The sequence below is a fragment of the Chenopodium quinoa genome, unplaced genomic scaffold, assembly GCF_001683475.1.
Source record: "Chenopodium quinoa cultivar QQ74 unplaced genomic scaffold, ASM168347v1, whole genome shotgun sequence".
In the NCBI taxonomy this organism is placed as follows: Eukaryota; Viridiplantae; Streptophyta; class Magnoliopsida; order Caryophyllales; family Amaranthaceae; genus Chenopodium; species Chenopodium quinoa.
The window spans coordinates 59750-82568 of record NW_018743788.1 but is presented as its reverse complement, the minus strand read 5'-3'; the positions used below and the strand labels follow the sequence as shown (position 1 = coordinate 82568).

The following is a 22819-nucleotide window of genomic DNA, read 5'->3' as shown; positions in this document are numbered from 1 at the left end:
TCGGGGACAGGACACTTAGGTAGACACGTGAAAAGTTGTGCAAAACCAGCTAGTGATCCAACACAGCCAAAAATTTTCCAATTCCATCCACACGGGTTTACCTACAACTATGAGAGGGATAGGGATAAACTAGGGAAAATGATAGTACACGCCAAACAATCTTTTCTTTTCTCCGAAAGTGACCCATTTAACACTTACATTAACAAAACATTACAACCCCAACATAAAAGAATCTCTAGAAAAATCGTTCGTTCTGCCGCCATGAAAAACTTCCTAGAGTACAAAATGCGGTTACAAGCCGAATTGAATAACCTTAACTGTAGAGTGTCTTTGACTGCCGATTCTTGGGATAGTGGTTATAAATATCACTATTTATGTGTAACTTGCCATTGGGTAGATGATCAATGGTTGTTACAAAAACGAATAATCCATTTCAAAATGCTGGAATACCCCCACACCGGTATTAACATTTCTCACCATTTAATGGAAGCAATAAATGAATACAACCTTCGAGATAAAATGATGTCTATGACATTTTACAATGCAACCGCAATGACATATACTGCTAATTATGTCAAACAAAACTTGACCGATGTAATATTAGATGGTGATGCACTTCATACTAGATGTGTTTGCCATGTTCTTAACTTGTTTGTACAAGATGGACTTAGAGCAATGGGTCCATACTATAACAAAATTAGAGAAGCTATTATGTCTATTAATAGCTCAAACATGAGATACCAAGAATGGAAGAGTTTTCTAAAACAACAAAAGATAAGGGCAATAAAAATCAAAACCGATTGCCCAACTAGGTGGAATTCCACCTATGACATGTTAACCAACGCAATTGAGTACAAGAATCCGTTGACAATTTAATTTTTTACAACCAAAAATTTTCAAACAATGCTCTATATGAGGATGATTGGGCTAAATGTGAACGATATATGCAATTTTTGCAGTTATTATATAACATGACGTATTGTTTTTCTTCTGTTCATAATCCTTGTGCTCAAAACTTTCTTTCAAATGCATGTTTACTCGCCCAACTTTTCGCTGATCATCGCAACCAAAGTGATTATGATCAGTATCTTCCAGCAATGGAAACAAAGTGGCGTAAATATTATAGTGAAATTCCTTTGATTTATATTTTTGCTTCCATATTAGATCCTAGGCAAAAGTATGAAAACACATTTATGTTAGTTGAAATTTACTTTCAATGCATGCTTCTTGACGATGATGTAGAAAACTATAAGACTAATGTGAAGGATCAGTTTTTTGCTTTATATAGAGTCTATGAAGCCAAATATGGCACCGTTCCTCGCTCAGGGCCTTCCCAACCATCCAAAAACGTAAGTAAGAAGGCCAAACATTTATTTTCACAAGCTACTAACTTGATTTCAAGGTTTTCAGGTGATTCATCAATAAGGAGAACGCAAAGCGATGTCTCGGAGTTGCAAATGTACCTGAGTTACGACTTCACCAAGGGCATGGACGACGATGAGATAAACAGCCTCGACCTCCTTGCATGGTGGAAACAACAAAGCACGAAGCATCCAACTTTGGCGGCAATGGCATGAGACATTCTTGGTATCCAAGTCTCCTCTATTGCCTCCGAACGAGCTTTCTGCGCATCCCGAAGGGTTTTAGACGATAGAAGAACAAGTCTAAAACCCGAAACACTTGAAATGTGCGTGTGTTTCAAAGATTGGTTGGATGCGGAAAATCAATCACAAGACCATTCTTACGACGACAACGACAACGATGAAGGAACCTCCGCTTCCGACCGTTCGTGTTCGGCTAGTTCCCAATTTATGCAACTAGCCGAAGACGAAGACGAAGACAAAGATGCACAAGAAGAAGAAGAATAGATAATTTTTGTATATTGTACGATTTTTATCATTATCAATATTATCATTTTACGATTTTTATCATTATCCAATTTTTGTTTAATATCCTTGTACGATTTTTATCATTATTATCATTGTACAATTTTTTCAAGTAATAATAATATGAAGTATGCATTATTCACATCCAAAGTCCAATTTGCCTTTTTTTCGTTAAGTTATAATTCGTAAATTAATATAACAAAAATAAAATTATAATAATTAATAATTAATAATACAAAAATAAATGCAATAAATTATAAACATTAAACTATAAAGTAATAGTATAAACTAAATATATAAATTTAAATATTAAATATAAAATATAATAAAACATAAATATTAAACATAATTTATTTTAGAAAAATAATAATATAAAATTATAAGTTATAAACTATTAATAAATAAATAAATTAAAAAAAAAGGGAGGAAGGCAGCAGGCCAGCCCACCAGGCCAGCCCGCCAGGCCAGCAGCGTGCCAGCCCACTAGGCCAGCCCACAGGCCAGCACGACACGAGCCCGAATGGCACGTGGGTCGTGCCGTGCCGTGGGCTGGCCTGTGACTTTGGGCGGCACGGCACGGCATGTCTTCTCAAGCACGGTGGCCCGCCGGACACGGCCTGCGGCGGCACGGTGCCCACCTTTAGCGTTTAGTTCGCGTAATATAGGTATGAGGTATGGGTTTAGAATGACTAAAACTCATACCATATGTTTGGTCGTCAAAAGTATGAATTTTAAACCCATACCTCATTTGTGGGGTTTAGAAACCTTGGGGGAGGTGGGTTTGTCCCATTCCATTCCTTTAGGTATCAAATAAAAGAAGGGAATTGTGAGAGATTACATTCCAGAATTGAACCAAACACATGGTATTAAGTATCAAGTTCTAACCTTATACCACCTTAACCCCATTCCTGATTCCAAACCCATACCACTCTGCGAACCAAACGCCCCCTAAAATCCACCCGCAAAAACCCACCCTCTCCGAAAACTGAAAGGAATGGTGTCCTTCAAACAAGTGTATTATTTCGATAGAGGGTTCGGAATTAATTAGGAAATCTAATTATTCAGTGAGGTCAAGTGATTGGAATGCCTAGATGGAGGCCGCTTCCGATCAGTAATATTAACGTACAATTAATATTACTGCTTGCTCTTGACTGAACCCTACGGGTCACACCCAATTGTGTAATCGAACCGAAGCAACAAATTAATCCGAAGGATTAAATAAGTCAATAGAGATTTTACGAACTAAGACGTCGGATTCCGAGCTTAGAGCGTCGAAAGTCGAGTCGTATGTAGGAATCGACGAGACGGAAAAATCAATCAAACAACAAGTCAACGCATGTAAAAATCCTAGCCTCGAATTGGCTTAGCCATTCGAGGGCTAGGTGGGCTAGCATGGCCAGCCAAAGCCTTTGCCGCAATGCAAGGCTTGGCCGCAAGCACAACATGCATGGCTAGGCGTACTGGCCGAGCAAGCCTTGCGGGCAAGGCAAAGCCAGCATGCGAGAGCTAGCAACAAGGCGCGCCAGTCACAAGCTACTAGCACCGAGCTTGGTGCGTAGCAGCAGCAGCGCCCAGTAATAAAGCAGCCCGCATTTGCGAGGCTTGCTATTGCAGGAAGGCCTAGCTGGCAGGCCCAGCCGAGGGACCGGGCGCCAGCATGGCTGCCTTGGTGCCCAAGGCGGGCTGCCATTTGGCGCCATCCCATTGCACCCAGTTTTGTGAGGGGGTGGCTTGGGAAGCAAGGGAGTGTGGTCCTCCCTTGTGGTCCTCACATACTCCCTTGCTCACCTTATGCCCCATGTTGTTTGATGATTGCCTTGCCATTTTAATTTTAATTTAGAATTAAATTAATTCTTTCTTTTGGCATTTTACCAACTATCCCACATTGAAAGATGATGGGAAATCTTGGGGACATTCTCTATAAATACCAATCATTGGGTATTGGGATTTTCACTTGAGTTAGTGAACTCTAAGGGATCTCCAAAAGCGAGAAAACCTTTGTTCGTAAACTCTAAGTTAATTTGGTCTAGCCCCATCTAAGCTACGGGGTAGAGGCCAGTTACAGTTCGGTAGCGAGGGTGTGAGCCGTCGGAGGTTTCGCACTTACAGAGCTTGAAGCTTTCAAGTCCGAGCTCGTCGGTTGAGCGAAGCACGCTTCGAGGGTGAGTATTCTTTTTCTCTCTTCTCTCTCTTCTCTTGTGTTTTGTTTATTTGCATTCTTTTGTTTTTGTTGTAATTATTATGCATGCGATCCGGTTATCGGGTTTTGTTTCCACGCGGTGTCGGACACCGCAAAACCCAACAGCGGTATAAGAGCCTCTTGCATTTAAGTTTTACAACTAAAAAAATTAATTAAGGTGATTTAAAATGGATTTAAATTTCTGGTTTAGCATCTTAATTAGATTGGGAGCTCGTTTTTAATTAGATTAAAATTGTATTACTGCTAATTTTGGATTACGAACTCCGATTTTGACTCAAAAATAATGAATTTTGGGTGGAATCGACGTTTTATATTACACTTTACCCACTTTGTATTAAAAATGGCCTTCCAGAAGCCAAAATCCACCCAGAAAGTGGTTTTTCGAAGGGTTTTTCGTTTTTGATGAAATTTTTTAAATCTTTATACCTTGATCAATTATGGCATGCAATTGTTGGATTATGAGTTTGATTATACCATTAATCTTTTGTAATTTTAACCCTTATTAAGCATGTTTATGAAGTCATAATTGGTGCTTTTAATTTGGTTAGCTCTTATTTTCTCATAAACTTGCAATTTCACATTTTTGCAAATTAATTGCTTGGAGTGTGAATGTTTATGGTGAATATGTATTTTTGAAGCCCCTAAAATGTTAAAGATTCAATCTTTAATTGTTTATTTGGTTGGATCTTAACTTGCTAAAATCCATAATGAACTAATTTTTGAATTTAATCATTTTTAAGTTGATTAAAATCTTAAATGTTCATATTTGTGCTTGAAATATTATTGTTCTTCATATTGGAAGATTACAATATTCAAATGTGCGTAAGTGTTGGATAAATTTTCATTAGATGATTATTTATATTTCCTACCGTTTTTTTGTCAAATCTCATTGTTAATTTATGTTAGTTAAATTAATTGTGAGAATAACCCTCAACTTAATTGCATCAAGTTGAGCCAAAAATAATTTAAAGAATGGTTCTTGAATTAATTTTGGTTTTTGCACTAAAATTGAATTTAATTAAGTTCGACTTATTTTATTTTCAATATACTCAATATTTGTTCTAAAATCAATTTAGAATTAATTTTTTTTATGTCACACAAAAAATTCGGAATGAAATCCGGAAGCACAACAAGCACAAAATCAAAGCCGAAGCTTCGAGTGCCTAGGCTCGACCAGCAGGGCTCCTTGCGGCAGCCCACGTGTTGCTGCCGAGCCAAACCATGTGCGAGTGTATGTGCGAGTGTGTGCGAGGGAGCGTGTAGTGGGACTGCTAGGTAGTGCCTAGCTCACACAGCAGCGCCTACGGGGCCAGCACAAGCATGCGCGCAAGCACGCTGCTAGCGCCAACGAGATGCAAGCATGCTGAGCATGCTACGACGCTGCCAGTGCTAGCACCGGTGCTAGCACGCCGTTGTGGCTGTGCGAGCAGCACCCACGCACGACAGCAAGGCTTGGGTTAACCGGCTTAATTAATTTTAATTGGATTAATTCTAATAAAATTGGATGTGGAATTTAGTGGGAGCATCTTTAATCGCTTGAGTTATTATGCGTTAATTCACATAATCAGATAACAACTTTGACTAGTTTTTGTTTGGCATGTTAATTGGATTAACCACCTAAGTTAGTTACTAGTTTGCGCTCGTTTGAATTGTTGCTTGATTTATTTTGTAAAATGCATGGGTCATTCACTTTAATGAATGGAATAGATATTCTAATGCAGGTTTTACAAAATGGCAACTAGTGGGGCCCGACTAGGATAGTAAATACGGACTGCGTTCCGTTTTGTATTTTTGTAAATCTAAATACGAACTGCGTGCCATTGAGTATTTTTGTACATTAATATTTATATAAAGTCCTAGTATTATTATTAGTAATTGCATAATTGGCGGAGATGTCTCGAAGACGGCGTTTCTAAGAAGGCGAAGCCAAGAAGATGCAATAAAGGCCCTTGAATATTTGAAGATTCAAGTTTCAAGGGTCATGCTAGTTGCCAAATGCATCAATATTTGTGCTTTATATATTTATGCTTGTGCTTATATATAATTGCGATGTTAGATGCATGTCTAGGATTTTGAATGTTGAATGATTGATTTAGTTCACTTAAATCAACCAACATAGAAAACCTAGGTCCCTATAAAATTGAGTTAAAATTTGCCATTCCAAAATAACACTTACCAAACTAATGAGAATAGTAATGGGCTATGCCAAAGCTAGGCATTACTACTTTCCTTGGAACGTAAGGTATACTAGGTATACAAGTTGATTTTGGTTAAACTCAACGATATCGGTAAGGAGTCCTTAAATGTCGTGGCAATGTAGATAAACGTCATGAAAGCATTAGATACGACGTTTTATCGAAGCAAGAGTAGCTTAGAGCTATTAGAAATTGGATTGTTTACCTTAAAATATTATAGACAAGCCAAAGCATGCTTAATCACTTTTTGATTTTTGGGGTCTTGGAATCGTTTTATTCTCACCTAAAAGGGTCGAATCTCAAATGTGTGGATAAAACGCTTAATAAGATTGGAAATTTGCGTGTTTGCTTTACATTTCTTTCTTATTGGTTTTATGAATGGTTTTTCATTGCAAATTCTTTCGTTTGTAGAAAAATGTCAGCAACTAACACCAACAACAACCAATTTTCGTTACGCTTAATTCTCGATAAGGAGAAATTGAGTGGGCCAAACTTCCTTGATTGGCAAAGGAACTTGCGTATGGTTCTCATGCAAGAGAAAAAGGAATACGTCCTTGATGAAGAAATGCCCGACGATCCTAATGAGGAGGTCACTCAGGCTGCCTTAAACCGATGGCACGCTGCCAATCGGGATGTCAAATGCATCATGTTGGCCACAATGTCTCCGAATCTCTAAAAGACTTTCTTTGAGGAGGAGACAGTTTTTGAGATCATATCTGAACTTCAGAATATGTTTCAAGAGCAGGCCCGAATTGAGAGGTTCGAGACCCATAGGAAAATCCTTGAGATCATCTTAAGAAAGGAGATCTTGTCAGCCCTCATGTGCTAAAAATGATTGGATTGTTTGAGAACATGGAGAGACTTGATGCGGGGTATTCGAACGAGATGGGAATTGACATTATTCTCCATTCGCTGCACAAAGGCTATGATCAGTTCAAGATGAACTATAATATGCACATCGTGGAGAAAACCCTCACCAAGCTTCATGGGATGTTGAAGTAGGCCGAGCAAACGCTCAAGGATGAGGGAAAGCATGATATGCTTATGGTCAAGAAGGGTAAGACATTCAAGCGCTCGGGCAAAAAGAGGGGCTACAAGGGGAAACGTAAGAAGACCTTTCTGCCTAAGTCAAAAGCTACCAAGAGCAACAAAGAAAAGAAGGTAGCGTCTTCTAAAACCGATTCCGAATGTTTCTACTGTAAGAAGAAGGGACATTGGAAACGGGATTGCCTCAAGTTTAAGGTGGATAAGAAGAACGACACTGTTACTTCTGAATCAGGTATATATGTTATAGACCTTAACTTTACTAGCAAAGCTTCATCGGTATTAGATACCGGATGTGGCTCACACCTTTGTTCCAATGCTCAGCAGGACTAAGGAAAAGTAGAAGGCTAGTGAAGGAAGAAGTGGAACTCCGGGTCGGCAATGGAGCAAGGATTGCGGCCGTATCCGTTGGGACACTTAGTTTGTCTTTGCCCTCTGGGCTTATTTTAGAACTTGAAGATTACTATCATGTTCCAAACATTACCAAAAACATTATTTCAATTTGTGTTGGATGCCAAGGGTTTTGAATTTCGGATAGAAGACAATAGATGTTCATTTTATCTTGATAATGTTTTATATGGTACAACACATTCAGAAAATGGTCTTTATGTGCTTTCGCTAGACAAACAAGTTTATAATGTTAATGATACCACCAAAAGAGCTAAAACCGTTGAGTCGAATCAAACCTACTTGTGGCATTGTCGTCTTGGCCACATTACCATCAAACGCATCAAGAAACTTCTTCATGATGGGATTCTTGATTCATTCGACTTAGAGTCGTTTGAAAACTGCGAAGGATGCTTACTTGGAAAGATGATAAAGCAGTCATTCTACAAGTTGGGAGATCTTGTGACTTATTGGGTCTTATACACACGAATGTATGCGGACCAATGAGCACAACCGCAAGAAATGGTTATCGCTATTTTATCACATTCACGGACGACTATAGTAGATATGGTTATGTCTACCTTATGTCGCACAAATCTGAATCCTTTGAGAAATTCAAAGAATTTCAGAGTGAAATGGAAAATCAGCTTAGTAAGAAAATCAAAGCCCTTCGATTGGATCGAGGTGGCGAGTATTTGAGCTACGAATTCGACGACCATCTGAAAGAACATGGTATTCTCTCAAAATTGACACCTTCCGGAACTCCACAATGGAATGGAGTGTCCGAGAGGAGAAATCGAACTCTGTTAGACATGGTTCGATCAATGATGGGTCTTAGTGATCTTCCTATCTCTTTCTGGGGACACGCACTTCTAACCGCGGCATTTACACTGAACAGCGCTCCGTCAAAAGCTGTCGAAAAGACTCCATATGAATTATGGACGAAGAAACCTCCACGGTTGTCTTTTCTTAAGATTTGGGGTTGCGAAGCATATGTCAAAAGACTCATGTCTGATAAGCTTGCACCAAAATCTGACAAATGTTTCTTAGTGGGATATCCAAAAGAAACATAGGGGTATTACTTCTACAACCAATCTGAGAAAAAAGTATTTGTTGCTCGAGATGGTGTCTTTTTGGAAAAAGAGCATCTTTCCAAAATGACAAGTAGGAGGAAAATCGAACTTGATGAAGTTCGAGAAGATGAGCAACAAAGTCAGCCTGAAAAAACTGACAAAACTGACAATCAAAGTGCTTTAGAAGCAACTGTTGACAATGGCCAGAGTCAAACCGACAATGTTCAAATTCAAAATGACAATGCAAATGCTCAATCTACTCCATGTTTGAAAATCAAGTATGGGACTTGGTTGTTTTGCCCGAAGGTTACACACCTATCGGTTGCAAATGGATTTTCAAGTTGAAAACCGGCAAAGATGGAGTTGTATATGTATACAAAGCTAGACTGGTAGAAAAAGGTTACAGGAAAATTCACGGGGTTGATTATGATGAAACTTTTTCGCCAGTCGCTATGCTTAAATCCGTCCGGATTATCCTAGCAATTGCCGCATATTATGATTATGAGATATGGAAAATGGATGTCAAAACCGCCTTCCTTAATGGGATTTCGGAAGAAACTGTGTACATGACACAGCCAAAAGCTTTTGTAGATCCCAACAATGCTGGGAAGGTATACAAGCTTAAGAAATCCATTTATGGATTAAAGCAGGCAAGTAGGAGTTGGAATCTGCGATTCGATGAAGCCATTAGCAAGTTTGGTTTTATCAAGAATCCAGATGAATCTTGTGTTTACAAGAAGGTCAGTGGGAGTGACATCGCATTCCTTGTCCTATATGTCAATGACATATTGCTCATTGGAAATAGCATTCCAATGTTAGAGTCTGTAAACACTTAGCTTGGAAAGTGTTTTTCAATGAAGAACTTGGGAGAGGCACAGTACAATTGGGCATCAAGATCTATAGGGATAGATCCAAGAGGATGATTGGACTGAGCCAAAGTACTTATATCGTTAAGGTACCGGCACGATTCAATATAGTGGAAGCCAAGAGAGGCCACCTACCCATGTCTCATGGCATAACTCTTAGCAAGAAACAATGTCCAAAGACACCTGATGAGCGAGAGAGAATGAGTCAGATTCCATATGCTTCGCTTATTGGATCAATCATGTACGCCATGATATGTACAAGGCCAGGTGTATCGTATGCCTTGAGTGCTACGAGCCGATACCAATCAAACCCAGGAGAGGCGCATTGGACTGCACCTAAGAATATCCTAAAGTACCTGAAAAGGAAAAAGGATAAATTTCTAGTCTATGGTGGGAGTAAGGATTTGGTTGTTGAAGGTTATACCGCAGGCAAGCTTCCAAACTAACAAAGACGACTTCAAGTCGCAATCAGGATACGTGGTCTGTCTTAATGGAGGAGCGTTCAGTTGAAAGAGTACTAAGCAAAGCACGACTGCAGATTCTACAACTAACGCCGAATACTTAGCAGCTTCTAAGGCAGATAAGGAGGCAGTTTGGATTCGTAAGTTCGTTGGTGAACTTGGTATTGTACCCTCAATAAAGGGACTAATAAACCTCTATTGTGATAATAGTGGGGCTATTGCTCGGCCATAGAGCCAAGGGAGCATCAGAAAGCTAAACATGTCATGAGGCGATTACACATGATAAGGGAATGGAGTCTGAGGGTGAAATCAGAATTTGCAAGATTGGAACGAACGACAATGTAGCCGATCCACTCACTAAACCTTTGCCCCAAGTGAAACACAACAAGCACGTTGAGGCAATGGGAATCAAGCATATGGGAGATTGGCTTTGATTTCCCTGTTTGTGTGTTTTAATTAAGTTGTGGAGATCTTAATGTAAAACACTAAGTTAAACCATTCATTTATGGAGTAATTTAATTTTTCTGTAAATTATTATTACATTTCTATTTAATTGTGGTTTAGAATTAAATAATGAGTCCATTCGATTTGAGAATATTCAAAATATGGTATCAAGACAATGTCTTGGATAAAGAAACACTTATTAAGTGAACGTTGAATATAATATCGAAATTATCCCTAATCGAGGTCATTTGAAAGTTGGACGACTAATGACCACGTGAGATTAGTGTGTAGTATGATTTATAGCATCCTTTCTTGTGCTACAAGGACAAGAATGTCATAAATCATTTGCACAGGTATTGGTTTGGAACTATACCGGATCGACCTATAAGATTACTTCAAGAGATTTAACAATCGTCATAAGTATATTACTCATTATGGCTATTGGAACCTCTTTCCTCAACCATGAGTATTGTAAGTTCTCTTGTTTGAGTACTAGTCCATTTTGGTGTTGTCAAACGTCTGCCGTACAAGGGGGTTATAAAGGCAACACTCGGGCGGCTAGGGCATCTTAGTAAGGGAAGCTAACAACACAAGACTGGGAATGTCCCCCTATTAAAAGTATGTAGGGAACATGTCTTTGTTGTTTACAAGGCCTCTCGAAGAGCGAGACTGTAAAAATGCATAGCCGTGCTCAGATGGATTTTAGAAATCATCTGTTTATTGACTATCGAACTCGGAAATCGAAAAACACTTTTGGACGTAATAAGGATGACGATGAATCTTACCTTATAGTTCATGAAGAGACATTAAGTGACACAGGAAACATGCTATACACAATCAGTACACTTGTCCGGCAGGACAAGTGGGAGATTGAAAGGAATGGTGTCCTTCGAACAAGTGTATTATTCCAATAGAGGGTTCAAAATTAATTTGGAAATGTAAGGAAAAGAAAGAGGAAAGGGAGAACCAAGCCACGAGAAGGTGGTTGACGCTGGTCGGCGACTACAGTGACGCCGGTGGACGGAGGGCGACTGCGAGCCGATGGTGGAAGCGATGGAGCAGCGGTAGCGGCAGTCCATGCATGGCTAGCTGCTGCTGTTTTACAGGAAGAAAAAAAAGAAGGAAAAGAAAATTTACCTCTTTGACTTTTGTGTGGCAAATTTTTGGAATTCAAGAGGTATTTATATGTAGGGTAAGTAAGATGATATTTGGGCTTCATGAGATAGTGATATGAGGGAGGAAATATCTAGCCCAATTATAAAAATAGAATAAATAGGCTTAGTATGAAAGTGGTTACATTGGAGTAAGATAATTATTGACCCAAAAATTAAAACTTGATTGCTTTATTTAAATCTGATAATTTTAGTAATTTGACCCGAAATATATTTTACAATTAATTAAATAATTTGTAAAATACATTAAAAATACGGGGTATTACATGGGCAGAACCTGGCAGCAGCGAGGACTAGACGCTACCAGTCTACCAGCATCCGTAGCTGAACCAGCGAGTAGATTAGGCACTGGCAACATGCTGGTGAGGTCTGATCCAGCTTACGCTAACTGCTGCTGGTCACCAAAGCCCGCTGTAACAGCCTCTTGTGAACACTCCTGAGCAGGCGTACCAACCAACTCCTCACATACATCATCAGTCAAAACAAATTCAGCAAAATTATCATGCACCTCTTCCCTTGTGTCATATACATTGGATGTAATATTCACATCCTTTGGAGATCCAAACGGAAAAATATTTTCAATAAATTTAACATCTCTAGACACAAATTCTTTCGCCTCAAGATCATATAACCTCCACCCCTTTTTCCCAAACGAATATCCCACAAACACACATTTACGACTTTTGCTAGCAAACTTATCTCCACGGGCCGAGTTTTTTTATTATGAGTGAATCACAAACAACCAAAAGTACGAATTGCATCGAATAAGGGAGGTTTATTGAAGAGTATTTCGAAAGGATTTTTATTTTGTAAAAGAGGGGTTGGGTACGGTTAATAAGATGGGCTGCAGCAAGAACACACTCCCCCCAAAAATAAATAGGCAATTTAGCTTGGAACCTCAAAGCTCTTCCGACATTAAGATCGAATATGCTTATGTTTAAGCTCAACCCTCCCATTTTGTTGCAGAGTTCCCACACAAGAAGTTTGAAACAAAATACCCATGGCTACAAAATAATCAAACAAACAATTGAATTTGGTATCGTTATCACTTTGAACAACTTTATAGTTTGATTAAGTTTTCTATCAACCATAGCAATGAAAGCCATAAACATTTGAAACACTTCCGTTTTATTAACTAACAAATAAATCCAAGCAGCTCGAGAATAGTCATCAACAATAGTAAATAAATAACGAGCCCCACACGATGAAACATGCCGATAAGGACCCCACAAATCACAATGAATTTTATCAAAAATTCTAGTACTTTTACGGTCACTCAAAGGAAACTTGTCTCTAGGATGCTTAGCACGAAAACACACTTCACAACCTTTATCTAGACTACTTTTATTACTACTAACATGAGGAAGCAATTTAACCACTTTCTCGGAAGGATGACCCATTCACCTGTGCCATAGCTCCAAACTTGTTGTAGCTTCAATTGCAGACACATGAGGCACCACTTTGTGTTTTCTAAAATAGTATAGTCCGTCTCGCCTAACGCTCCTCCTATTTTCCTCTCTCCTAGGGTTTTCTAATTTTTTTGGTCGTTTAGGCCGGAAATAGTCTAATTTATTCGGAAATTAGACTACTTCCGATCCTTTTCCCCTAATTTTTCTTTAGTTTTGCAATTTAGATATCAATAAATATACACGAGTAGTGTAGATGCTCTTCCATCTCCCTATGGTGGAGTGTCTCCCTGTGGTGGAGTCGTTAGTTTTTGTTAGTTTAGTTGTTTGTTTTTGTTTAGGGTTTTTTTCTTGTGTGTTAGGGTTTATTAAAAAGGTTATCATATTTGTGCCTTATTATCAGTTCGTTGGTAAAGAGTTGTCCGGGATCGCAACAGTTGTCAAATCTTCAAAGGCGTTCAAGTGAATCAGATGAAAATCATTCTTACGGCTAGAACAAATCGTTAGACCGTCTCTCCGAAAAGGCTGTATATTCCAGTGATGTGTGCGAGAGATGTACCACAGTGCAAGATCTATTCAACGATCGTAGCTTTGATGAAGGAAACCATTATTTGATTCAATTTTATATATTTGTTGATTTAGATTTCATTTGTAGATGTTGTATGGCTTTTGATTAATGAATTGATTTGTTTCAAAAAATCATTACCTATTATTTATTATATGACTAAAAAATGAAAAATATTTTGAGTTATGGGGGCATGACTTCGTACTTTTTGGCACAGGACCACTAAAAATTATAAGACGACCCTAGCCATTAGGCGTAATACTAGGGGTCCCTAAGGTTCCAGGTGCAACGAGGGCATTGCTATTCTCAAGTGGGGGTGTATGTAATGCCCCTCATGATTGTTTTAAAGGAATTTAATATACTACTCATACCAACAAGATGCATCTTTTGTTTAGGGAGCTCATATGTTAAGATACTTCTCAGTTAAGCGTGCTTGGTTAGGAGTAGTCTTAGGATGGGTGACCTCCTAGAAGTTTTCCCAAGGTGCGCATAATTGAGGACAAAAGAGTGCGCATAATTGAGGACAAAATGCGTCAAAAGGGGACTTGTGTTGGTCTATGAGGACAATGGTTGGCCCTTGATGCACATTTCGTGACAATAGGCCCCACCCTGATTTGGGGCCGGGGTGTTACAATGCATATACTTAGGATAGTAACATTGCATTATTAGGGTCGTTTATGAGATTTTAAGGGCCTAAGGGCAAGCTAACAATTAGGGGCCCCTATAAATTTGGGTGTTTGCGCAATATACTAATTAGACATGTAATTTCTTAACTATACTTAAAAATAGTATTGACTTAAAGTGCAAATAAGCTACCGTTTAAATTAAAAGTTAATCTATAAAATTCATTATAAAAAAAATCACTTGAAAAAAAAAAGCAAAAACTAAACAAGTCATATGGACGGGAGTATCATAAATGTACCTTGGATATATATACTCAAAATGAATAATTTTATTATACTATTTACAAGTATAACATCTATTGGAAATATCATACCCTTTCCATCTCATATTATACTGCATGTATTATATTTTTGGTGTTTTTAAATGTCGTGAATGTTCTAGTTTTAATTTATTTTACACACTTTTATAATATTTTCTTCGTTTATTTAAGTGCCTCAAATTGCTTTTGTACTATATAATGGGACGGGAGAGTATCAACTAAAAAAATTGAAAGTCAACTATAAAAACATTTGTGTATTAGAAATTAGAAAAGAAAAATGACGAAAAATTTAAAACAAATACAATAAGAAAATAAGTAAAATTAAGACAAATTCTATGTTCTTAAATTTCCCAAAAAAAAATAAAAAAAATAAAAAATAAAAAACTAATGGTTAAATTAGAAAGAATAGATTAAAAATAAAGAAATAAGAAGATGTTAAAAGAAACTTTACCAAGAGAAAATTTATAAGAAGTAAGTGAAGTAGAATGGATGAAAATTATTTCATTGCGTGCTTTTACTATGTGAATGGAGTCCCTATATATAGGAACAATATTACAATATAATATTGAACATTATTGCACTTTGTGCATATAATTGCCCTAAATGCTACATACATGCATGTGAACTTCATTTTTGTTTTTATCCTCAACACTCCCCCTTGAACGTTCACATGAAATGGAGTATGGGTTGTCTCGTGAAATTTGCTAGGTAAAACCTTATGGGATAAAACTATAGCTAAAAAGTATTATATGCTTTGATATACTGCCTCGTTAAAAACCTTGTCAGGAAAAACCCAGTGGGATAAAAACGTGATCGAAGGGAAAAAGAGTGCAGTGCATATAATATTCCCCATGATTTCAGCATAGTTCACGAAGATGTCGCATTCCAATTTTGTGAACTAATTGCTCAAATTTCTTGGAAAGAAGTGATTTGGTGAATAGGTCAGCAAGGTTGTCACAGGACTAAATTTGCTGGATATCTATTTCCTCATCCTTTTGCAGATCATGTGTGAAGAATAGTTTTGGGGATATATATTTTGTTTAATCTCCCTTAATGTATCCTTCAGTTACTTGAGAGATGCATGTTGTATTGTCTTCAAAGATGATGGTTGTATTTCCTGTTATTGCTTTCATTCCATACTCTTCTTGGATATTACTAATCATCGACCTCATCCATACATATTTTCGTCCTGCTTCATAAAGGGCTATCAACTCTGCATGATTTGAGGATGTCGCAGCCAATGTATGCTTTGTTGATTTCCATCCATGATATTGCAGTGCCGCCATAAGTGAACAGATATCCATTTTGTGACTTGGCATTTTGAGGATCTGATAAATATCCAGCGTTGGCATACCCAATGAGGGCAGCATCTTGTTTCGGTTGATAATATAAACCAAGGTCTTGTGTTCCTCCTAGGTATCGAAGTAAGTGTCGAACTCCCTTCCAATGCCTATATGATGGTGCATTGTTGTGCCTGGCTAACAAGTTCACAGAGAAAGCTATGTCGGGTCTAGTGTTGTTAGCTAAGTACATTAAGGCTCCAATTGCACTTAAGTATGGTACTTCTGGACCCAGAATTTTTTCATTTTCTTCTCGTGGTCTGAATGGATCGTTTTTCATACTCAAAGAACTAACGAACAACCATTGGGAAGTTGATTGGAGTTGCTTTGTCCATGAAGAATCTTTTCAAAACTCTTTCTGTATAGTTTGATTGATGGACAAAAATACCATGACTCAAGTGCTCGATTTGCAATCCAAGGCAAAATTTAGTTTTTCCAAGGTCTGTCATCTCAAATTCTTTCATCAAGTATTTAGCAGTTTTCTCATGTTCATTTGGGGTTCTGATGATATTCAAATCATCGACATAAACTGCAATAATAGCGAATCCTGATTGTGATCGCTTTATGAAAACACAGGGACTAATTTGGTTGTTCTTGAACCCTTCTTTCACAAGGTATTCACTGAGACGGTTATACCACATCCTTCCAGATTGTTTCAATCCATAAAGTGACCTTTTTAGTTTTATGAAAAGTAATTGTCTAGGCTTGTGGTTTTCTAGTAGTTTTCTTCCTTCAGGGACTTTCATGTAACAGTCTGTATCGAGTGACCCATACAAATACGCAGTCACTACATCCATTAATCGCATTTGCAATCCTTTTGTGACTGTCAAACTTACCAAAAATCTTAATGTAGTTGCATCAACTACTCGGGAATATGTTTCTTCATAATCAATCCCTGGGATTTGAGAAAATCCTTGGGCTACAAGCCTTGCCTTGTATCTAACTATCTCATTTTTCTCATTACGTTTTCTCACAAATACCCATTTGTATCCAACGGGTTTTACACCTACTGGTGTAAGAGTTCTTTTTCCAAAAATTCTCGTTTTTCAACTGACTTCAACTCAGCCAGCATTGCCTCCTTCCACTTTGGCCAATCAATCCTGTGTCGACATTCTTCCACTGTTCTTGGTTCAACATCATTTTCATCAGACACAATGTCGATTACGATGGAATTTGCAAATATTTCATCCACGATAACATATTTCCTATTCCACTGAGTCTTGGTAGAGACGTAATTCATTGAAATTTCATTGTTATCGATGTTTTGAACATCTTGTTCATTCCTCGTAGGGTTGTTTTCTTGTTCGTCCCATTTTGGATTATCATCATTTTCTTTACTTTCATCCACATTTTTGGTATTTCTTGACCTTCTGACGGGGGAACATCATTAGTCTCATTTTCTATTCCATCCAATCTTTTCAATTTCCTTGGTTTAGAATCTTTTGAACCAAGTGGTCTCCCAGGCTTTCGGTGTGCTTGAGATTCATTCTCAATGGCCTTATTATCAGTTTGGATTTCAATACGTGCAGGGGCATTTTCTGCTCATATATGTGATTTTGTCACCTTCTTTGTGTCAACAAATGCATCAGGCAATTGATTTGCAACACATTGTAAATGAACAATTTTCTTGACTTCTTGTTCACACATATTTGTTCGTGGGACTAACATCAACAGTTGTGTTACATTCCAAATAAGTTCTATTTCTTTCTTGCGTGGGTCCACTTTCTTTCCCCCTAAGGCTGGGAATACTACTTTATTAAAGTGACAGTCGACAAATCTAGCCATAAATAAGTCACCAGTCAATGGTTCAAGATATTTAATCATAGAGGGGGAATTCGATCAAACCCGACATAAATTCCCAGCCTTCTTTGTGGACCCATTTTTGTTCGTTGGGGTGGAGCAATGGGAACATATACAACACAACCAAAGATTTTTAGATGTGAGATACTTGGTTCTCGACCACAAACAAGTTGTAGTGGTGAGAATTTATTATAAGCTGTAGGTCTCAATCTAATTAGTGCTGTTGCATGTATTATAGCATGTCCCCAAGCAAATGATGGCAATTTTGACCTCATTAATAATGGTCTTGCAATCAATGGTAATCTCTTAATTAGTGATTCAGCTAGACCATTTTGTGTATGAACATGAGCTACTGGGTGTTCAACATCAATTCCAATTGACATACAATAATTATTAAATGTTTGGGATGTAAATTACCCAGCATTGTCGAGTCTTATTTTCTTTATTGTATGATCTGGGAATAGTTCTCTTAATTTGATAAACATTTCTACTTGAAAGCAAACTGACATGTGACCATCGTGTAGAGGCATCATTTAAAATCATGAAATATCGAAATGGTCCACATGCCGGATTAATTGGCCCACAAATATCTCCCTGAATTCTTTTCAAGAATTTTGGAGACTCAATAGCAATTTTGTTCATAGATGGTCTTATTATTAATTCGCCAAGTGAACATGTAGAGCATGTTAATTCATCCGATCGAGGAATTTTGACATTTCTTATTGAATGTCCAACTGAATTTGCTATTATTCTTTGCATCATCCCAATTGCTGGATGTCCCAAATGATCATGCCATAAAATAATCAAATGTTTGTCATCTAACTTCTGATTATATATCATATTGATTTCCACGGGTCGTATGTTTATACGATATAACCCCGAAGAATATGCTGGCAATTTCTCATAAATGTGTTTCTTGCCATATTTTTCTGCCGTAAGGCATAAATACTCCTTTTGACCTGTTGTCATTGTTTTTAAATGATAGCCATTTTGGCATACATCTTTAAAACTTATGAGATTTCTTCTAGATTTACTTGAATATAAAGCATTATTGATTATCAATTTTGTTCCATTTGGAAGCATTATACAAGCCTTTCCAGATCCTTCAATTAATTTTGCTGACCCAGAAATAGTGTTTACATCTGCCTAAAACAACTTTAGTTGTGAAAAATATTTTCTATCCTTCAAGATAGTGTGTGTTGTTCCACTGTCCAAAAGGCACTGATATTCGGAACCAACTTCAGGCATATCCATATCTTCATAAAATAAATATGAGATTAGTTTAGAATAATATCATACAAACTTTTATTGAGGATAGAAATTAAAAATTCATGACTAGACATTTAAAAATATACATAGTGACCTTTTTTAGGTTTATGGCTAACCTTTTTAGCTAAAATGGTTAAGCTTTTGATTTTTTTTAAAAAAATAAATTAATTTAAAAAATAAAATAAAATAAAAAAAGGCCAGCCACCATCAACTACCACCCTTCCTCCCTGCCACCACCAACCCCACACCCGCCGGCGCCCTGACCCACCCTCGCCGGCGTGCAGGCCTTCCCAGCCGTCACCAATCCCCCTAAACCACCACCCCATCCCCGAAACCCCCTCATTCTCTCACCGAAACTCCATTAAAAACCCTTCCCTCACCTCGAAAACCCCAATCGGCCCTTCGGCACAAATCCAGCTCTGGCTTTGTTCAGTGAATAAAACAGGGGTAGGGGTTGGGGAGGGAGGGGTTTTGGAAAAGTTGTTTCGGGGAGAAGGGGAGGAGCGACGGCCGACAATAGGGGTGGGGGAAGGAGGAGGTTGCAGTTGGTGCCGGATTTCGCTCTGTAGTGACAGTAGCCCAGCGTGGGTGAGCGTATATTCCGGCAGACGTGTTCAAGAGTTGAAACCCAGGTGGTCGGTGAAGTGACGACGGCTGGGAAGGCCTGCACGCCGGCGAGGGTGGGTCTGGGCGCCGGCGGGTGTGGGGTTGGTGGTGGCAGGGAAGAAGAGTGGTAGTTGATGGTGGCTGGCCTTTTTTTTTTAATTTATTTATTTAATTTTTTTAAATTAATTTATTTTTAAAAAATAATTCAAAAGGTTAACCATTTTAGCTAAAAAGGTTAGCCATAAACCTAAAAAAGGTCACTATGTATATTTTTCTAAACCTTGGTGCCACTGAAGAGAGTTGGAAAAAAGTTCGTCTTCCACGTAGAATTTTTAAAACCACGAGGCCACCAAATAGAATATCCCTAAAAGAAAATACATTAAAACATAGTATATATTACATTAGTAGATGGGTTATCTAAGTAGTGTTATTTTCTCCAAAGATGAAATCATTTCCAATTTGAGCATTGTCCATGAAAAAATCGGACACATCAAGGGTAGGACATGGAGCATTTTCTTTATTAACATAATTTGCTTCTGTATTTTTCTCTTTGCCTTTTACAGAAGCCTGGTAAAGGTCCACCAAATGTTTGGCCGTACGACAAGTACGTCCCCAATGCCCTGTCATGCCACATCTGTCACATGGTCTTTTCCTTTTGAAGGAGTTTGTTTGTGGCTTCCAGATGACTGTCCCTTCTGTTTTTCAGAATTTTTGAAATTACTGTTTCTTTGAAATTATGTCTACCACGTCCTCGGCCTCGTCCGCGATAATTTCCACGACCTCTTCCACAGCCATTGTAATATCCACGTCCACTTCTCCGTGTAGCATTTGCCTCAGGTGGATAAGAACTTGTTGCATTTGCCTCATGATGATTGGCCAAAGATCCAGTTGGTCTAAGATTATGATTTTTCAACAAAAGATCACTATTTTGTTCCGCAACAAGCAATACACTCATTAATTCATTAAACCTTTTGAAACTCTTTCACGATATTGTTCCTGCAACCATATGTTGCTTGCATGAAAGGTAGTGAGTGTTTTTTCAATCATCTGTTCATCAGTGACTGGATGATCACAGTATCTCAATATAGATACTATCTCATGTATGGTTGAATTGTAATCAATTACAGATTTGAAATCCTGGAACCGTAAATTTGTCCAATCAAATAATGCATTAGGAAGGAGCACCCTTTTGTGGTGTCCAAATCTTTCATTAAGGCAATCCCATAATTCCTTGGGATCTTCAACCATCATGTACTCAGTTTTAAGGCCTTCATGTAAATGATGTCTTAGTAACACTAAGGCTTTTGCCTTTTCTTGTTCAATTACAGGTTTTACAACCGTCATTGCAGAAGTGGTAGCATCAGTTGTTTGACCAGAAGGACTTTTATTATTTTTAACAGTGTGCTCCAACCCTTGAGCTTTTAAATTCATCATGGCATCCACTTTCCATTCCAAAAATTTCTTTCTAGATAAATTTAGGATGCTGAATTGTATTTTCATAAGATCTCCCATTTTAACTATAACAAATAACGTGATAATTAGTTTATAATAATAAATCATATGTACAACACATATGTTTAATTCTTCCATATTTATAGTTAATTGAAACACGTGATAATTAAATTTATTTAATAATAAACCATAAATAATGTAGTTCTTTTCTCCCCCTTGGTTTATTATTGTGAGTAATTATATTATTAGGCAAAAATAAATCATATTAGTCGCATAAACAGCAAAACGACAACAACAACATTAGTAATAATAATTATAATAATAACGGTAATATTATACAATGATGATAATAACAACAAAACAACATAATAAAACAAAAACATGCTTTTAATTTACTAAAACGACAAAATAAACAAACTTCACTTGTACATCATGAAAAAAATTAATATTGCTACTAACAGAACTACAAGCGCCATAATTAGAAGAAAATATTGTTTTATCTTCCTTAAATCTTCCTCAAAAGTGAAGGTGTGGGTGTTTTGGTTGCCGTCGTCGGGGAACATATTGGAGAAGAAGGGGTGAAATTTTATTTTATTTTATTTTTTGGGTGATATTTGGATTAAAAAAATGGGAAAGGATAAGGGATTTATGGTGAAATCAGGGAAAAAATCTGTCTTTTATAGAGGTAGGTTTATTCGTTATTATTCTGTACAACTGTAAAAATATCATATAATAGTCTAATGTACTGGCAAAAATTATGGTCCAAAAATAAATATTTATAATTGTAAAAGGTTATCACACAAGGAATGCAAGCCATAGTAGTCCGAGAGCCCTAATATCTATAAAAGATCATGGGTTCGAAAACGGAAGGAAACACAAAAAGTACATAAAAGAAAGAAAATAATAAGTATAAAAGGCTGCATCTTTTTGTCAATTTATTTAATAATATGCATGCAAAGTTACCACTAAAATCAAATTTTACGTAAAAGATGAGCATGTAATATCAACATGCATGGATCAAACAATAAACATCAACATGAATAAAACAAGGGAGAATAGTAATGAATTTATAAATAAGAGAATTTCTCCACCGTTGTTATAATCAGGTCGGGTCATTTTCAAGTCGGGTCATTCTCGGGTTCAAGTCGGGTTCGGTTCAAGTCAATTATTTGCGGGTTACAATCAGGTCGGGTCATGTTCGGGTTCAAGTCGGGTTTGGTTCAAGTCAAAAAATTGCAGGTTATAATCAGGTCGGATCATTTCCAAGTCAGGTCCTGTTCGGATTCGGGTCTCAAATATTGGGTTAATCTGGGTATCGGGTTGATTTCAGGTCGGGTCATATCAGGTTCGGGTACATTTTTTGGGTCGGTTTGTTAACAATTCATGTAATGACATTCACGTTTAATCATTATCAATTACTTCATTTTTGTAAGAGAAATAATTTCAGATAAGTTTAAATTCGAGGTAATAAGATCTACATAATAAGTTCACATTAATTCCAATAAGATAGGTTTAGTTTAGATTTTTAGAAGATAAGTTCAAACCCTATCATAATCTATTCACATTGATTCCACTCATTTTAGCGTTAACAATTTCAGACAAGTTCATATTCGAGATGACATGCTTAGATAAAATACAATAAGTTCATATAAATTCGGATAAAATAGGTTTAGTTTAGATAAGTTAAAATACAATAATTTTTTTTTCTAA

General features: G+C 37.4%; 1 protein-coding gene across 1 annotated transcript; it reads right to left on the bottom strand.

The window, feature by feature from the left end:
- Positions 1-20611: 20611 nt before the first annotated feature.
- Positions 20612-21169, bottom strand: LOC110684937. Its single transcript, XM_021861379.1, has one exon. The coding sequence runs from the start codon at positions 21167-21169 to the stop codon at positions 20612-20614; it is 558 nt and encodes a 185-aa protein (XP_021717071.1).
- Positions 21170-22819: the final 1650 nt, after the last annotated feature.

What these genes read in the sequence shown, in the direction of transcription:
- LOC110684937 (XM_021861379.1), bottom strand. Translation starts at nt 21,169, where the DNA reads ATGGGAGATCTTATGAAAATACAATTCAGCATCCTAAATTTATCTAGA.